An 18,045-nucleotide genomic window follows, 5' to 3' on the forward strand; every position below is an offset into this window, starting at 1 on the left:
TTGTGATCATCTAAAAAGTAATAATAGAATGGGCTTTGCTGAAAAATTAATTTATTATCGTTAACCATGTACAACCAACAAAATTATTAACAATAATGAATATACAAATATTTCAAAATTTCTTAAAACTACTACTAGACAAACATTATTTTCAATAATCTTATAACAGCATGAATGTAACAAGAGCACCGCATAACGGGTGCCATGCTCTGCTGCGGGTCCAGTTTTGAATAAATGAAAGCTTGTCAGATTATATTTTTTTAGAGGTCACAGTGACCTTAACCTTTGACCTAGTGACCCAAAAATGGGTGTGGCATGTATAACTAATCAAGTTACAGCTACAGATGAAGTTTCAAAGTTGTAGGTTGAAGCACTTTGATTTTAGAGCCAATGTTCAAAACCTTAACAAAATGTGAAGGTTTTAGCATGACACGGACGGCCAACAACACTGGCTATGACAATACCTCCAGTTTTCTCAGAAAACAGCCGAGCTAAAAATAATGAAGTGTAGACATAAAACAATTGTATTTGGAAAAAAAAATCCGTATAATTTTAAGTACAATCTAACGCACTAAAATTGTATTCATGTACATTCCCCCTAAACCCAGGTAATTTATGGACTGTAAAAAATCATTCTTTAAACATGCTGCATAAATAACAGTCCCTTTTTACATGTGGTTGTAAAGCTGTACATGTTTTTTTAAAGCAATATACTCTTGTAAAGAAAACAAAATATCATCACAAAATCCAATAATTGTTTTATTTTACACATTCCTTCACACATTCATATTTATCAACTTCACTTTGTCACCAAGGATTTTAATGTTTGGATGGCGCTTCAGTCGTTTGTCAAACTTGGCCCACAGTTTTTCTTCTGACCTCTCCGTGCACCCTTGTGACAAGTACTCAGCCAGCACCTATGATAGTAACAAACCAATTGTAACATGCAGCAGCCTGGTCTGATAATCGACAACTAATGTTTCCTTCTGGGAAAACGGGGCTTAATGCATGTTTGTGTTAAAGTTGTACCAGGTTTGCCCATGCAGTCCGGACCTTCTAATCAGGGCTGACACTTTTTGCCTTTATTATAGTTTGTTTTAAGGTAATCTCTTCTAGATAATATCTAGTCTAAGCGGAAAGTGTAGTCCCTGATTAGACTGAACGGGTTTCATACGCTAATCTGGAACGACACTATGCACATGCATTAAGCCACATTTTCCCAGAACAAGGTTTATTTATTAGCTCAGCAATGCAGTTGCTTAGTAGCCATAAACAAATTAGCATGAATGTTTATTCATGGATTTTCAGCAACAAATAAGAAACTAGAGCTTTGTCACAGACGTGACGTATACCCCCACGTGCCGCATTGACACAAGACTATTTTGCATGATGTCTTCACAAAACAAGAGAATGTAATTTATGGCAAGTTTTAAGAATTGTTATGCCTTTATTATTTACAGCCATTTTGACCTTTGAACTATTGAATTCCTTCCCATGACACGCCGTCCGATGACTGTGAACAAAATTAATGTACAGAGTCATTTTAAAATCTCACAATGAATGACATAGTTATGGTCCAGACAAGATCAGTTATTTCCATTTTTGACCTTTGAACTCAAAGTCTGACCTTGACCTTGGAGATATTGATGTAATTCTTTCGCGTGACACACCGTATAATGATGGTGAACAAATGTGCCAAATGATTTTTAAATATCACAATGAACGACATTGTAATGGCCCAGACAAGCTCATTTATGGCCAGTTTTGACCTTTGAACTTTAAGTGTGACCTTGAGCTTGGAGATATCGACCTAATTCTTCCGCGCAACACACCATTAAATTATGGTGAACAAATGTGCCAAATGATTTTAAAATCTAACAATGAATGACATAAATATGGCCCAGACAAGCTAATGTATGATCGTTGAACTCAAAGTGTGACCTTGACCTTGAAGATATCGACGTAATTCTTTTGCGCGACACACCGTCCACTGATGGTGAACAAATCTGCCAAAAGGTTTTAAAATCTCACAATTAATTACAAAGTTATGGCCCGGACAAGCATGTGACCTTTGAACCCCAAGTGTGACCTTGACCTTGGAGATATCAACGTACTTTGTTCATTTGACACATCGTCCCATGATGGTGAACAAATGTATCAAGTCATTTTAAAATATAACGATAAATGACATAGTTATGGTGCGGACAAACTTTCGGTTCAAAACACAAAAGTGACCCCGTGACCTAGTTTTTGACCTGGCATGACCCATATTCGAACTTGACCTAGACATCATCTAGATACAACTTGTGACCAAGTTTGGTGAAGATGGGATGAAATTTCGGGCAGACCGACAAAGTGACTCCTATATAGCCCCCATTACCAGTAATGGGGGTATAATTATGTTATAATATAAGTTTAAGTAAGAATATAATATTATTATTATAATAATAGAAATGGCAGAACTGTCATCAGTTAGCAGCTGTCTTAAAGAAATATGCCAAATTCAGCTTTATAGGCTTAGAAACAATGGATGCAAATGGATTTATTAATGCTCTTCACAAATAATTAGCCCCCAGTAGATTGATTTCTATGTGAAACTTGTAAAGTGCATACACACATTATATTTGGGCCGTTCTCTGAGAAAAGGGTGCTTAATGCATATGCGTAAAGTGTCGTCCCAGATCAGCCTGTGCAGACCGCACAGGCTAATCAGGGACGACACTTTCTGCTTTAATGATGTTTATGCCCCCCCTTCAAAGAAGAGGGGGTATATTGTTTTGCTCATGTCGGTTGGTCGGTCCGTCCACCAGATGGTTTCCGGATGATAACTCAAGAACGCTTACGCCTAGGATCATGAAACTTCATAGGTACATTGATCATGACTCGCAGATGACCCCTATTGATTTTCAGGTCACTAGGTCAAAGGTCAAGGTCACAGTGACTCGAACCAGTAAAATAGTTTCAGGATGATAACTCAAGAACGCTTACGCCTAGGATCATGAAACTTCATAGGTACATTGATCATGACTCGCAGATGACCCCTATTTTCAGGTCACTAGGTCAAAGGTCACAGTGACTCTAAATAGTAAAATGGTTTCCGGATGATAACTAAAGAATGCTTACGCCTAGGATCATGAAAATTCATAGGTTCATTGATCATGACTGGCAGATGACCCCCTACTAATTTTCAGGTCACTAGGTCAAAGGTCAAGGTCACAGTGACTTTAAACAATAAAATGGTTTCCTGATGATAACTCAAGAATAATTAGGCCTAGGATAATGAAACTTCATAGGCACATTGATCATGACTGGCAGATGACCCCTATTGATTTTCAGGTCACTAGGTCAAAGGTCACAGTGACAGAAAACGGATTCACACAATGGCTGCCACTACAACTGACAGCCCATATGGGGGGCATGCATGTTTTACAAACAGCCCTTGTTGTTTAAAGATATTTGTCTCTTCTTAACAAAAATCCTGTTTAAGCAGAAAGTGTCGTACCTGATTAGCCTGTGTAGACTGGGACAACACTTTACGCACATGCATTAAACCCTATTTTCACAGAGCACAGCTCATTTCTTTCATGTGTACACAGGGTAAACACTGTTGGCCATATAGGAATTTTAGGAGTAAAACAATCGATAATTAACAAGAGCTTTTTAAAAAAACAGTTATGCCTGGTTGAAAGCAATCTTCAAAATACAGTATGTGCTAGAGATCGTGTTGGAAAGAGTGTTAACCTAAATTTCATCCAATTAATTTTATCAGTGCCCGGTACCTTGCTTGGAAACAAATTACGATTCAAAAGACAACCACTGCCTTAAAAGCTGAAGCTGAACAACCTAACATGCGCATGTCCACCATATAACGATACCGCATACATGATTTCTTTTATTTCAGATCTAGTGTTCCTGAGATTGCCACAGAAAAAGAAAAAAAAATAATACCAGTAAATTGTGAGAAGGGCTCAATATGAGCTATTATGATCAGTCTTTGCCCAGTGTGATGCTTCTCATGTCAACTTTTACCACACAACCACTCTAAAGGTCACATTGTTGTTCCATCTTTATGAAACTTGGTCAGAATGTACATGCACATCTTTACAATATCTAGGTCAGGACAGAATATTATATGTGACATATATCTTAGAAGGAGCTTGTTACCACATTAGAAGCCTCATTTATGGCTCGTTCTTCATTAAACTTTTGTCAGATTGTTTGTCTTAAGGCCACCATGTGTAAGCTTATACATACCTTTTTACCACTATTGAAGCCACATCTATAATTTAATCTTGATGAGAAATTATTTGAATACGAATCTTGAAAATTGCACAATTATTTTGCCAGTCCTAGGTACTCTGGTAGAAAATGCAAACATTTCTGTAACACATCATCATTGATGTTTACCGTCCACAAATGCACCCCATCAAAATATGAAAAATATTTGTACCTTCTTCTTTAATCTTTTCATCTTCATTTCTGTTCCTTTTGACTGCACCACCTCAAGTATAACCTCTGCCCAATTGAACTTGGTTTTGAACTTTTTCCTGACTGGTTCACTAGATTCCTCCTCAGCAATCTCAGCATCTGAAACCAGCCTACTGTCGTCTTGTGATGTCACTTCTTCCTCTTCTGATAAAATATATATATTCAAAATGATAGTTCAGTTAAACAAGAGGGCCATGATGGCCCTGAATCTCTCACCTGACTAACCTTGCTTCATGAACTTAAATTTTATTAGACCCATATACAATCCCAAGCCAAATTTCATTAATTAATACATTCTGACAAAATTTCATTAAGACGTGATGAAAACTGTGACCTCTTTCATCAACACAAGGTTTTACTAGAATTTGCCCGGTGACCTAATTTTTGACCCCAGATTACCCATATACGATCCAAAATCAGATATTATCAAGATAAACATTCTGACCATATTTCATTAAGATCATATGAAAACTATGACCCCTATTGTCTTCACAAAGTTTTTCTATGATTTGACCTAGTTTTTGACCCCAGGATGACCCTAATACAATCCCAACCCAGATTTCATCAAGATTAATATTCTGGCCAAATTTCATAAAGATTTAATGAAAACTGTGACCTCTACTGTCTACAAAAGTTGTTTTTTTTAATCTGACCTAGTTTTTGACCCTAGATGACCCAAAGTCAATCCCAATCCAGATTTTAACAAGACAAACATTCTGACTTTATTTCAATAAAATCTGATGAAAACTGTGACCTCTATAGTCTACACAAGGTTTTTCTATTATTTGACCAAGTGCCTAGTTGCTGAACCCAGATGACCCAAATACAATCCAAACAGGGCTCCTCTTGCCCAAAAATTTATGTGGCCAACATTTTAGCCAAATGGAATTTTGTGTAGCCAAATTTTAGAAACTGTAGCCAAAGTTTTAGCAAAGCATTTGCAGGGGTCAAAGTTGGATATTTTGAAAATCCTGAACTTAAAGCTGGGGGCCAGGGGGCCGCAGGGCCCTCGGTGGGTCCAGGGGACAAGGGGGCCAGAGGCCCCCAGAAGCTTCTGGATTCGACACATTTAAAGGGTGCCTGTACCTGTTCTGGTGATTCTATTTTCTTAAAAAAAAAAACATACACATATATTTAAAAATCTTCATGTATTTGATAAAGAACACAAAGTTAGTCAAAAGGCAATTCATTCACATGCACCCTCTGTCTGGCATGGACTCGACTGCAGGTGTTGCTTTTGAAGAACCAGATAAAACCTGTAACAGTGGTTACAAATTATATTTTTCACACATACTTTAAAAAAGTCAATAATACATGTTTAATTAATGCAGAATCAAATGTCACCATTTATATTCACAGAATCATGCTGCCAGAAGCCTCCCAATACACCTAAGAAAATTGGGTATGGTGGCTTCTGCTAAACAGTTAAAATTGAAAATTTCAGCATGGGTTCCCCTAGTTTTTATCCCAATCGTTGTTTGAATGCTAAATATTTGTATCCTGGTGTGACCCAAATTTGACGATGTAACGGTTACATGAAGCAATATTTAGCAAATAATTTAAGAAATAATGAATGTTTAATAGCACAAAATAATAATTTTAAACTCGGCTGTATTACTTTGAAATGATTCCAAGACAATAATCATCCATTTAATCGATAAAAATAGAACATCGTCGAATTAAGGTGTCGGCGAATTTGGATTACGGTAGGTTGCCCATATTTGTTTTACAAAAAGTAAAAAAAAACAACATTTCTTGCTGCTGGGCTCATATGTTGGGGACAATAAAACATTTTATTTAACTAAAAAAGACCTGTCCCAGTCAGCAAAAATGGCGTATTTGATCGTATTTTCAATTACTGTTAAAATTCTTTTCCTGATTTATGCTTTATTCAAAGGTCAAAATGTTTTAAAAGCTCACAATCAATGAATCATACGTTATTAATAAAAAAAATTGGCAAATTTGCTAGATCTATCTTGCCGATTTTTGATGCAAAACAACCTAAACAGTAAACTTTAGCAACAGAAAATACGACCAAATTCGGGGTGTTAGTTTAAAAAAATAAAAACCCTACCTGGTTGGTCTTGATGGTTCTTATATTCTTTATGTGATAAGGGCCCTCTGCGTGGAGACGCAATGCCTTCTTCCCACAAGACTGATAATTCAGGGTTTTCTTACAAACTTCTCAAACCGCTTTTCCACAAGCTTCCACTTTTCTCAACCAGTTCACTACCCGCCCGTAGACTACAGCGGGGAATGGCCACCCATTATAAACTGTACGCTGAAGTTTCTTTAGCTACCAACAGGCATTTATCTCGTTGCCATTTTTCTCAACTTAAGTCTAAACACAGCTTCCCATTCGGCATCAAATATATGCAAAAAGTACTCAAATTGATTTAAATCGGCAGCAATCTTTAATCTTTAATCAGATGTAATTGTTTATTTAATCCTCTACGATGTATGATTTGTTTTCACATCAGTAATTTGTCTCGATGACCGGTGTTAATGCCGACTGCGTATGAATTTTTCAGGTCAATAACACGGCGATGTATTGATGCACAGTCTAAAGCTGAAAGCGGTAAATATCTGGGACGGCATGTCAGGAAAAAAAATCAATACCGATAATTCGCATTGTTCATTAATTAAGCAACGATTAACAACACTTATCCTTTATGGATTTTCATGAAAGAAAAACCATAATAAAGAAAATTTTATTCTCTTTAATCTGATATATAAACAAGTTTGGAAAGAATTGGATGACAAATTTGGACTTTATTGCATAAACACCATTTTCTCAATTCAAGGGGAGGTAATTCTGTACTTCATGGACCAATAATGCTAATTTTTTTGTAGGGTTCGTGTCCTCATTGATATAAAGACACTGTGCAAATTTGGAAAGAATCAGACAAAAAATGTGGAAGATTTTTGAAAGTTTTCACAAAATAGGCAAAAACGAATAAACATGCAAAGTTCAACGAGTTCCTGTGGCCATGTTTTTTGACGAATCAAATTTCTTTGAACAACTTTTTCAGGGGAGCCTTCAAAGGTCATCCCTGTGAAATTTTTTGAAAATCTGATGAGCGGTTTCTGACAAGAAGTTTTTTTAAGGTTTTTACCATATATGGTCATGGCGGCCATCTTGGTTATGTGATCAATTTTTTTTTAACAATTCTTTTGTCCCATGACCTAGGGATGCTCCACATGAAATTTAGTTGAAATTGGCTCAATGGTTTAGTAGAAGATGTTTACAAATTGTTTACAGACAGACGGACGGACGCCGGACGCTGAGTGATCACAATAGCTCACCCCGAGCTATCGCTCAGGTGAGCTAAAAATAAATATCATAATTATATTCATAACCAAATCTTAAGGCAATACGATCATATATGACATCATTTGCATAAAGAAAAAAAAACATCTATCAATTTGCATAAGATTTACTGAATGATTATGCACTTATTAAATTTTCTGTTTTTCTATTTTTAGAAACAGTTACCCTTTCACAACACATGCCTCAAATTCCATCCCATGCTAGACTCAATGCAAGCTTGATTGGTTGATGCAAACTTAAGTTATTGAAACCAACTGCCCTACCACCTGCCTTCCATAGCCAATATCTCATGAACATGATTCCAACTTGTTGAAAACCTGGTAAAAAATGTTCATACCATCGTCTTCCAGTGCATCCTTCTTTCGTTTTTTTCCTTTTTTGCTTGTTTCTTTTATTTCATTGTTTGTCTCCACAAATTTTTCCTTTTTCTCATTCTTATGGGCTTTCATTTTTCTTTCCTCTTTTTTCTCTCTTTTGCTTAATTTGTGTGTGTCAATTTCAGTTGTTTCCCCATTTACAGCATTTACTCGCCCTGCACTGGAGCTGGTTTCTGACACTACGTCTGCAGTCTTTGTTTCTGAATTAGCTGCTGACTCCTTGCTGTTCACTCCATTCTCCGCCTTAAATTAAATTCTGGTTATAATATGCGTTATTTTCTACAAAGGATTAATGAATGAGACAATTCAATTAGACATAATTTAGGGCTGGCCCATTTGTCAATAGGAAGTTCAAAGGGCATAGCAAGCCTTGAGACTGTTGTCAGCATTGAACATGTCAACACATACCAGCTGCATGAATTACCTGACCTCTTTACCACTTAGATACATATTTTGACCCATTTGTAGTCCCTTAGAAAGCTACATTTAATTAAAGACCTTTCTTACCATATTCACTTTGCTTCTTATGGGGGAAATGATAATATCTGTCAAATAATATCTTGGAGTTTAAATCTGGGTTATGCGAGTCCAAAACTTGGTCAATCCTGGGTAGGTCAAATTGAAACAAGTTTGTTTACACACTAGGTATTTTAGTTGAGACCCTAATCTTACATAATTTCACTGGTGATACAGAACATTGCTGACCTTGGTTATGATCAAACAAACAAGTATGTAATGATTAAATGCTTACTGGTAAATTCAGATATTACATTTTAATGGAACATTGAAAACAGGACATGTACAAAAACAATGGAACTTCTTAAAAACTTACCACACATACATGCATTTTTAACCTGTTTGTTAAACCATGACAATGAAATTAAAATTAATACCTTAATTAATTGATTCAGTTAAAATGCTTCATTTCCAACCATAAAATATTTCTGAGCAGCAAACAGCATAAAACCTGAAGAGCTGCAAGTTACTTTCAGGCTGTTCTTGTTGCGTGCTTTTTGCATATAGCCATTTGTCTATGCTTTTGAGTGGGCAAGGCTTACAAACGTACCGGTTTAGGAGGCATTTCAACATTTTCCATCAGTACTTTCCATGCTTCATTGCAGACTTTAGGGTTTCGACACTTGATGCTGTTTGCCAGGAAGTTCTGAAAAGCAAGAAGCACATAAGTACACATAGCCATACATACATTAACTTGCAATTGAAGGCTTTTGTGTATTTAATTGACAAATTTATTATTTCTTTTTGTTTATCAATCTACATGTTCCATTGAACAACACAAATGTAATGTTTATACCAGCCACTATGTGATAATTTTAACTGTGTTAGAAGTAAGAACAGAAGGTGTGGCATTCATTGAAGAGGCAAAGAAATCATTCTGGTCTGCCTTTGTGTTAAAGGTTATTCTAAGTCGTGGATTTACACTGGCTTGAAGAGTTGAAATAAATGCATTAATTAAAAATATTTCATTACATAGAAGTACGAGACATGATGAGCAGTATATCAAGATTAGATAACTAATATTTTCGCCATGGCCGCCAACTCTTGTTCCTTCAATACTTAGTGTACAGAACACATAGAAGTTTTCTTAGAAAAGCTCCTGCCATCCACGAATACGTACTATGAACTTGTTCTGTTTCCTGGGTATGTTGGGGTAGTCCCTCAGTCGGACAAGGAGATCCCTCAGTTGTGGGTTCGTCTTCGCCTTGTCTATCGCCAACTGAACTTGCTAACAAAGTGGAAAAACAATTGGATAGTTAACTTGAATAGTGCAATTAACAATTGGATAGAAAACTTAAACACTGCAATTAACAATTGGATAGAAAACTTAAACACTGCAATTACCAATGCCAATGGGATAGATACTGTAGTTAACAATTGGACACAAAACTAAAATACTGCAGATAACAACATGATAGTAGACTTGAATACTGCAGTTAACATTTGAATAGTAAATTTGAATAATGCATTTAATAATGGGAAAGTAAACTAGAATACTAACAATTGAACAGTAAAAAAGACTGCAGTTAGTAACAAGAGCACCGCATAACAGGTGCCAACGCTCGGCGGTGGGTGCATTTTTAAATAAATAAAAGATGCCAGAGTTTTTTGGTTTTTTTAGAGGTCACAGTGACCTAGTGACCCCAAAATGGGTGTGGCGTGTAGAAATCATCAAGGTGCATCCACATATGAAGTTTCAAAGTTGTAGGTGGAAGCTATTTGATTTTAGAGCCAATGTAAAGGTTTTAGCACAACGAAGGCGAGCTGGCTATGAAATATTGGGTTTTCTCCGAAAACAGCCGAGCTAATAATAGGATTGTTAACTTGACTACTGCAGAAAGCAATGGGATAGTAAACTTGAGTACTGCAGTAAACAATAAGATAGTAAAATTGAATACTGCAGTTAGAAATAGGATAGTAAACTTGACTACTGCAGAAAGCACTGTGATAGTAAATTTGAGTACTGCAGTAAACAATAAGATTGTAAACTTGACTACTGCAGTTAAAAATGAGATAGTAAACTTCACTACTGCAGTTAAGGATGGAATTGTTAACTTGACTACTGCAGTTAACGATGGTATTGTAAACTTGACTACTGCAGTTAACAATGGGATTGTAATCTTGAATGCTGCTAATAACAATGAGATAGTAAACTTGAAAACTGCAGATAACAATGGGATAGTAAACGTGGCTACTGCAATCAGCTATGGTGTACATTGAAAGCATTAATTATAATGTATTGGTAATTTGCATTTATGCAAATATATATTATAGTTTTCTTAAAATACTTGTCCACATAAAATTTTGTTGGGTTATTGCTGCTTTTAAAAATAAGGCAAAATCTTACTGTTGTCACAATTAAAAAAGAAGAAAATAACTTAACATTTTGTCTTCTTCTGACAGAGTTTATAGCGCAAGATATAAATTGTGTTCTCCAGTTGTCAAACTTGTGTTTTAGCAAGGTGCATGTCACTTGATGCATACCTGTAGCCACTGTAATTGCTTGACCTCATTCTTGTTTTGTCCAGGCTTTGGTACAAAGTTCTTGCCAGAGTATTTCTCCTCCTCTGAGATACACTTTGTATGCTGCTCATAATCATTGCCCCTAGAAATGTAATTATACAAGTTATAACCCATATACAAATGCTGTTATTTCTATTTAACTTTAAACATATATTAAAAGCACTGTTCTGAGTGAAGTTAAGTCAAAAGTAAAAACCGACTTGCAAACTGACACCGATGAATGTAAAATCATTAAACAATTTGTATTAGAGTTTGGAGAAATAATCATTATACTGAGTAAACAATTTCTGCTAATTTCTTTCAAACCTTTTACCCAAAGTATTAAATTGTTTGATAGCATAATTTTAACACTTAGAACAGCAATGATATATGTATATAATTATATGCTGCATAGATATTAAATTGACCATAATAAGTATAAAATAGACAGCAGTATAATTACCAGAAGTCTTTTCCACAGTCAATACAAGAAAGTACATTGCAGCTCCTGCACTTTGTCATGTAGTGTTTCTCCACTTGATTCTTCTTTAGCGCCTCTCCACAAGCGTTGCAGTTAAACACAACCATTGCTGGAAGAGTAAAGAGTTGGACAGTAAAGTGCTTGAATACATAAACATTCTTGTGTCTGATTTAGTAATATTGGACTGGTGTTTTAAGAGATTTTAAGAATCCTCTCAGACCGGGACTTGACTGTGGGAAATTCAAAATAGCTTAGCAGACAAAATTTCATCAATCCCAATGTGATATTAAGATTTGACTTAAATTTCATTTGATTAGGAGCATGGAAGCCAAAAGTAACCTGACCATGTTTCACATTTCAATGTTTTACAAATTCTACAAAAGAAGCATCAATAAGGGTGCTCATTCCAAAGGACAAATGAATATTGTTAGATTGCGAATTGGTTCATTCTTATCCCCACTACAAGGCCCTGTCTTGAAGGCAAAGACCATATTACTACATTTAATAGACATGTGACAAATGAATAAAATTGGGTGCACCACAGTGAAACAATAAGTACAAAGCATAGGACTTGAGGTTCAAGCAGGTACATGGTCACCCAAAACTCACACAATGTGCATTTGCAGGTCAAATAGTTTATTCTATTTCCATATTAAAGTATTTTGTTGTGAGTCTGGACAGCTACTAACCTAAGCATTAAAAAAACAAATCTGATTGCTTTATAGTATCGTATAGAGTTACCCATTGGCATTATTACAAAACATTTCTAATGTTGGGGGTTCCTTCCAGCAAGGACTCTAGATTACACGGATAAGAAACGGGACCGTTACGCCAAATATCTTGTTATGTCTAAGTCACGTGACCGTGTCGTAACCATCGATCTTTTATCGAAGCGCCGAGGTCATACATTTGATGTACCCACTCACGTATTTTGTTAAATTATAATTTCATTTTTAGGCCGATTTTGACAAATTATATATCATTAGAAAGCTAACATAACGAAGTTTTCAGATATGTAAATATATATTAAGTTTTTCTTCTGATTTCGGAAGCCCGGCGAGTTATAACTTAAACTTTTGCAAATATCATACCGTTTTGGAGTTTTAGAATCTAGATTTACGGTTGACATGTTCGTACTTTATACCGATTTGTAGCGTTTATATTTGGAGTTCAGTTTTAAAAATAACATCTTGCTTAGGAGAATAGAATTCTGTATATGATAGAAAAAAAATGGTTTAAAAATGAAAGCAAGTAAGGAATGAAGGCGGAAAAAAGTAGCGCGCGGTCCTAACAAACCGAACTGATGCTACGGTCTTGGCGATTATGCTTTTGTTTAGATACCGGCCATTGAATTTCCTTTGCCATGATTATATTATATTTTTTTATGGAATATATTGAAATATTTTGTTCTAGAGACATATCAATAAAGCTAAGTATTAATGAAGCTTAATAAATTAACGATTTCAGCTCTTGATTATAACACAGAAAGGGTGTTAATTTTATGATGAAACAGCGTATATAGCGGACCCTCTTGATATTTTTCGGCTATGCATACTTCAAATATAATGGGTGTCAAAACATTTATCGTTTGTTGTTTATTATCAAAAAGGTAATTATGTAAAATTATATGAAAGGTTATAAACCATAAATTATCAATCAATTAAAATTATTTAAAGATTCTTGAAAATCACAGTCAACTGTCTATGCATGTATATTGAAATATCTTTATAAGTTATCAGAGTTATAAATATATAGAATTCTAAATTATAACTCTGTATTATTTGTATTATTCGGAAAGATTATTTAACCCCGTTGTGGTCAAATGAGAATGCTGTTTTTAATCATGTTGTTCCGTACACTACCATAACTCTTTATAGGACTACGAAATGACGGAGTTTTTACCGGTACCCTCTAAATACGTTAAATGTTAAGTATTCGATTTTTTAAATGTTTAAAATGTACATGTATAGGTATTAGGCACTTATAATTATTATGATTAAGCTGGCTAACATCTATACGGTATGTAGTTTATGGCAATCTGTATGGGCAGATGACTATAAATGTTTTCAATACGCTACATATCTTATAAACGCAAAATTGAGTATTTGGCGTTACATTACTCCAAGAAATGACCACTAATACCACGAGAAGACATGGAGCTATCATAAAAAGTGTAAACTGACCAGACATTGTCACCTGTGGTTAGGGACCAATATACAAGTATAGGTCCCTGCTGTGGCGTATGACATCATAGTGTTATTTAGTATTGGTCGGCACAGTATCTGATCATAACAAGATAATTGGTTTGTGCTGAACACAGGGGCAATAAAACCACAGATCTATCAATAAACAAGATTATTGAGATATCTTTTATTGAACACCGCTATAAAAATGCTCAAACCACGGACTCTAGATTACACGGATAAGAAACATGGCAACATTCTCAGAATCATCACTGCTATATGTGTAATCACCTAACAATTCGTCTAAAAATAATGTATACATTTGAGTTGAAGACGATGTACTGTTGTATAAGTCTGAATAAACTATCTGTCTGCCTGTCTATATCCAAGCCGTCATCGTCCCAGTGAAAACAAGAGCACCGCCTTGCGGGTGCAGACCGCTCATCTATTTTCTTTTTAAAGGTGAAGGGACTCTCATTTTCAATCACAAAGGAGGGAGGGGTGGAGTGAAGAGCGGTGCATTGTGTGGGGGTGTGGACATTTATTACATTTTCTTCCAAAAATGCGAAAAAAAGGAAAAAAAAAAATCGGGGGGGGGGGGGGGGGGGGGGGGGGTGGGGGGGGGGGGGGGATTCTTGGGTGCGATGGTTGGACGGTATTTCAAACATAAAATAATAAAAATAAATATTTGTGTTTTTTAACCGTTTCATAAAAAAAAAATAGGGGGGGTGAGGTGGGGGGGTATAGTGTGAGGGTGTGGTGGTAATTTGTGAGATGATCTTAAAAAAAAAAAAAAAAAAAAATAGGGGGGGGGATTCGGGTGGGGGGAGGGGGGATTCTTGGGTGCGATGGTGCGATGGTTGGATGGTATTTCAAACATAAAATAATCAAAATAAATAGTTTTGTTTTTTAACCGTTTAAAAAAAAAAATTGGGGAGGGGGTGGGGTGGGGGGGTATAGTGTGAGGGTGTGGTGGTCATATGATGATCTTAAAAAAAAAAAAAAAAAAAAAAAATAGGGGGGGGGGGTTGGGGGGGGGGGCACGGGCGATGGTTTGGGTGGAGTCTATTGTGGTATGTCAGGTAAGAGTAGTTTTGTCAAAGTATCAATCAAATCTAATCATAAATAAAGAAGTTATGGCAATTTTAGAGAAATTTAATAATTTGACCTTGAGAGTCAAGGTCATTCAAAGGTCAAGGTAAAATTCAACTTGCCAGGTACAGTAACCTCATGATAGCATGAAAGTATATGAAGTTTGAAAGCAATAGCCTTGATACTTAAGAAGTAAAGTGGATCGAAACACAAAATTTAACCATATATTCAAAGTTACTAAGTCAAAAAAGGGCCATAATTCCGTAAAAATGACATCCAGAGTTATGCAACTTGTCCTTTTACTGTACCCTTATGATAGTTTGCGAGTGTTCCAAGTATGAAAGCAATATCTATGATACTTTAGGGGTAAAGTGGACCAAAACACAAAACTTAACCAAACTTTCAATTTTCTAAGTATAAAGGGCCCATAATTCCGTCCAAATGCCAGTCAGAGTTACATAACTTTGCCTGCACAGTCCCCTTACGGTAGTTAGTAAGTGTTGCAAGTATGAAAGCAATAGCTTTGATACTTAAGGAATAAAATGGACCTTAACAAAAAACTTTTCAATTTTCTAAGTATAAAAAGGGCACATAATTCTGTCAAAATGCACGCCAGAGTTATCTAACTTTGCCTGCCCAGTCCCCTCATGATAGTAAGTAAGTGTACCAAGTTTGAATGCAATAGCATTGATACTTTCTGAAAAAAGTGGACCTAAACGCAAAACTTAACCAAAATTTTCAATTTTCTAAGTATAAAAAGGGCACATAATTCAGTCAAAATGCACGCCAGAGTTATCTAACTTTGCCTGCCCAGTCCCCTCATGATAGTAAGTAAGTGTACCAAGTTTGAATGCAATAGCATTGATACTTTCTGAGAAAAGTGGACCTAAACGCAAAACTTAACCGGACGCCGACGCCGACGCCAAGGTGATGACAATAGCTCATAATTTTTTTTCAAAAAATAGATGAGCTAAAAATCTGATTTTGAATAGTTGGACATGATGCCCTGATGTCAAAATACGAAATGACCCGCGTAATACCGACTGTGATTTTCAACAATCTTTAATAAATTGATAATTAAAGGTAAATAACATTTCATATAATTATACATAATTACTTCGTTGATAATAAACAGCAAACGATGAATGTTTTTGACACCCATTTTATTTCAAGTATGCATGCAAAGCCGAATAATATCGAGAGGGTCCGCTATATACGCTGTTTCATCATAAATTTAACACCCTTTCTGTGTTATAAACAAGAGCTGAAATCGTTAATTTATTAAGTTTCATTTATAATAAGCTTTATTGATATTTTTCATGAACAAAATACTACAATATATTTCATAAAAAATATTATAAGATGGCAAAGGAAATTCAATGGCCGGTTTCTAAACAAAAGCATAATCGCCAAGACCGTAGCATCAGTTCAGTGCGTTAGGAACGCGCGCTACATTTTTCCGCATTCATTCCTTAATTACTTTTGTTTTTAAACAATTTTTTTTCTATCGTATACAGAATTCTATTCTCCTAAGCAAGATGTAATTTTTAAAACTGAACTTCAAATATAAAGGCTACAAATTGGTATTAAGTATGAACATGTCAACCGTAAATCTAGATTCTATAACTCCAAAACGGTATGATATTTGCAAAAGTTAAAGTTATAACTCGCCGGGTTGTCGAAATCAGAAGAAAAACTTAATATATATTTATATATCTGTTTACTATGTAACGTATGCTTTCTAATGATATATAATTTGTCAAAATGGGCAGAGAAATGAAACTATAATTTAACAAAATACGTGAGTGGGTACACCAAAATGTATTACCTTGGCGCTTCGCTGTACACTAATTGTAAAAGATAGATAGCCCCAACACGTTAAAACGCGCGATGGTAAAACATAAAATGTGTATTTCTTGTGTTTACCTCGCTATAAATCCATTAATAACAACTGGAATATACTTAGTTATATTTTTTTGAAAGAGGAATTAATAAGCAACAAGATAACGTATAAACCAATAAAATCGGATGAATAGTATTTGCATAAGATTGAATTTACTACAGTAAGGGTCAAATACTCGATTCATCTCCTATCAATATACACTCCGTGCTTCCAGCACAGGCTACATTATGCGCCGACAAAAAGTGTCCCATCACAGTGTAAGATGACCACGCATGGAGCTGGATATAACTTGAGTGGCCTATGTGAGAAGTGCGTCTACCAATCACTGCGCTTTCAAATGATTTTCTTTGTTGACTCTCTTATAATTCGACACGAATTCTTAAAAATGTGGTTAACTCTGCTCGCGAAATTACATGATAATTAACATTTTTAGATATCATTATTTGTCTTCAGAGATACCAAACAATTTTGTGAAAACAGAGTGTATTACTCTTCACTTAAGTTTAAATAGTTTGCCTTTCTAATATATTATGCTTATTAAAAGTTGTAAATAAAATAGCATACCGCAAATTACTGTCGTGTTGCTTTCTAGGGGAGGTAACCATATGGGATTACAAACAACCATTCTAACCGGTTACGTATCACTTTACTCTTCATATTTCAAGTTGGATAAACTACATGTATGACCCATCAAAAGGACTCGTTGACATGTTGACATATTTTATTATGTTGTATGTTATTATATAGTACCTAACACAGCTTATATGGTACGTGCTTGTTGAGTCGTAATTATTGATCGCGTGAAATCCCTTGATAGAAAATTCGCACATGGTGTAGTCGTTACGTTTTTTTTTGACACAGTCACCATCGTTTTTTTTCTGAATTTTGTTTGGTCAAAAACAGGTATTTAAATATTTTAATTCATTCATGTTTTTATCACATATTCCCGCTTGATTGGTCATTGTCCGCTCGGGTACTTATTACATGTACCCCGTGTACTCGGTCGATATTTATAGACTGTATCTGAGTTATCTTAAACAAACTTCTCTTAAAAACTGCATCAACATGCTTTTTGAGTATGAGTTTCGATAATATAGAGGCCATTCAACAGAAAATTTGACATAAATGTGAACATAATGAGTTTTAAAAAAAATGCCGACAACGACCGATTA

The 18,045-nt window shown here is 35.4% G+C and overlaps 1 protein-coding gene and 1 long non-coding RNA gene across 2 annotated transcripts; both read right to left on the bottom strand.

The window, feature by feature from the left end:
* Positions 1-34: 34 nt before the first annotated feature.
* Positions 35-17,475, bottom strand: LOC127841935 (cell growth-regulating nucleolar protein-like). The gene is made up of 8 exons (XM_052371080.1): positions 17,438-17,475; positions 11,678-11,804; positions 11,197-11,317; positions 9,833-9,940; positions 9,263-9,358; positions 8,157-8,439; positions 4,451-4,632; positions 35-917 (listed from the first exon to the last, which is right to left on the bottom strand). The coding sequence occupies exons 2-8, from the start codon at positions 11,800-11,802 to the stop codon at positions 777-779; spliced, it is 1,056 nt and encodes a 351-aa protein (XP_052227040.1). The 5' UTR covers positions 11,803-11,804; positions 17,438-17,475; the 3' UTR covers positions 35-776.
* Positions 5,622-8,149, bottom strand: LOC127841937 (uncharacterized). Its single transcript, XR_008031439.1, has 2 exons — positions 6,563-8,149; positions 5,622-5,744 (listed from the first exon to the last, which is right to left on the bottom strand). It is a non-coding gene; the product is annotated as an uncharacterized LOC127841937 (long non-coding RNA).
* Positions 17,476-18,045: the final 570 nt, after the last annotated feature.

This window comes from Dreissena polymorpha, chromosome 8 (genome assembly GCF_020536995.1).
Source record: "Dreissena polymorpha isolate Duluth1 chromosome 8, UMN_Dpol_1.0, whole genome shotgun sequence".
In the NCBI taxonomy this organism is placed as follows: Eukaryota; Metazoa; Mollusca; class Bivalvia; order Myida; family Dreissenidae; genus Dreissena; species Dreissena polymorpha.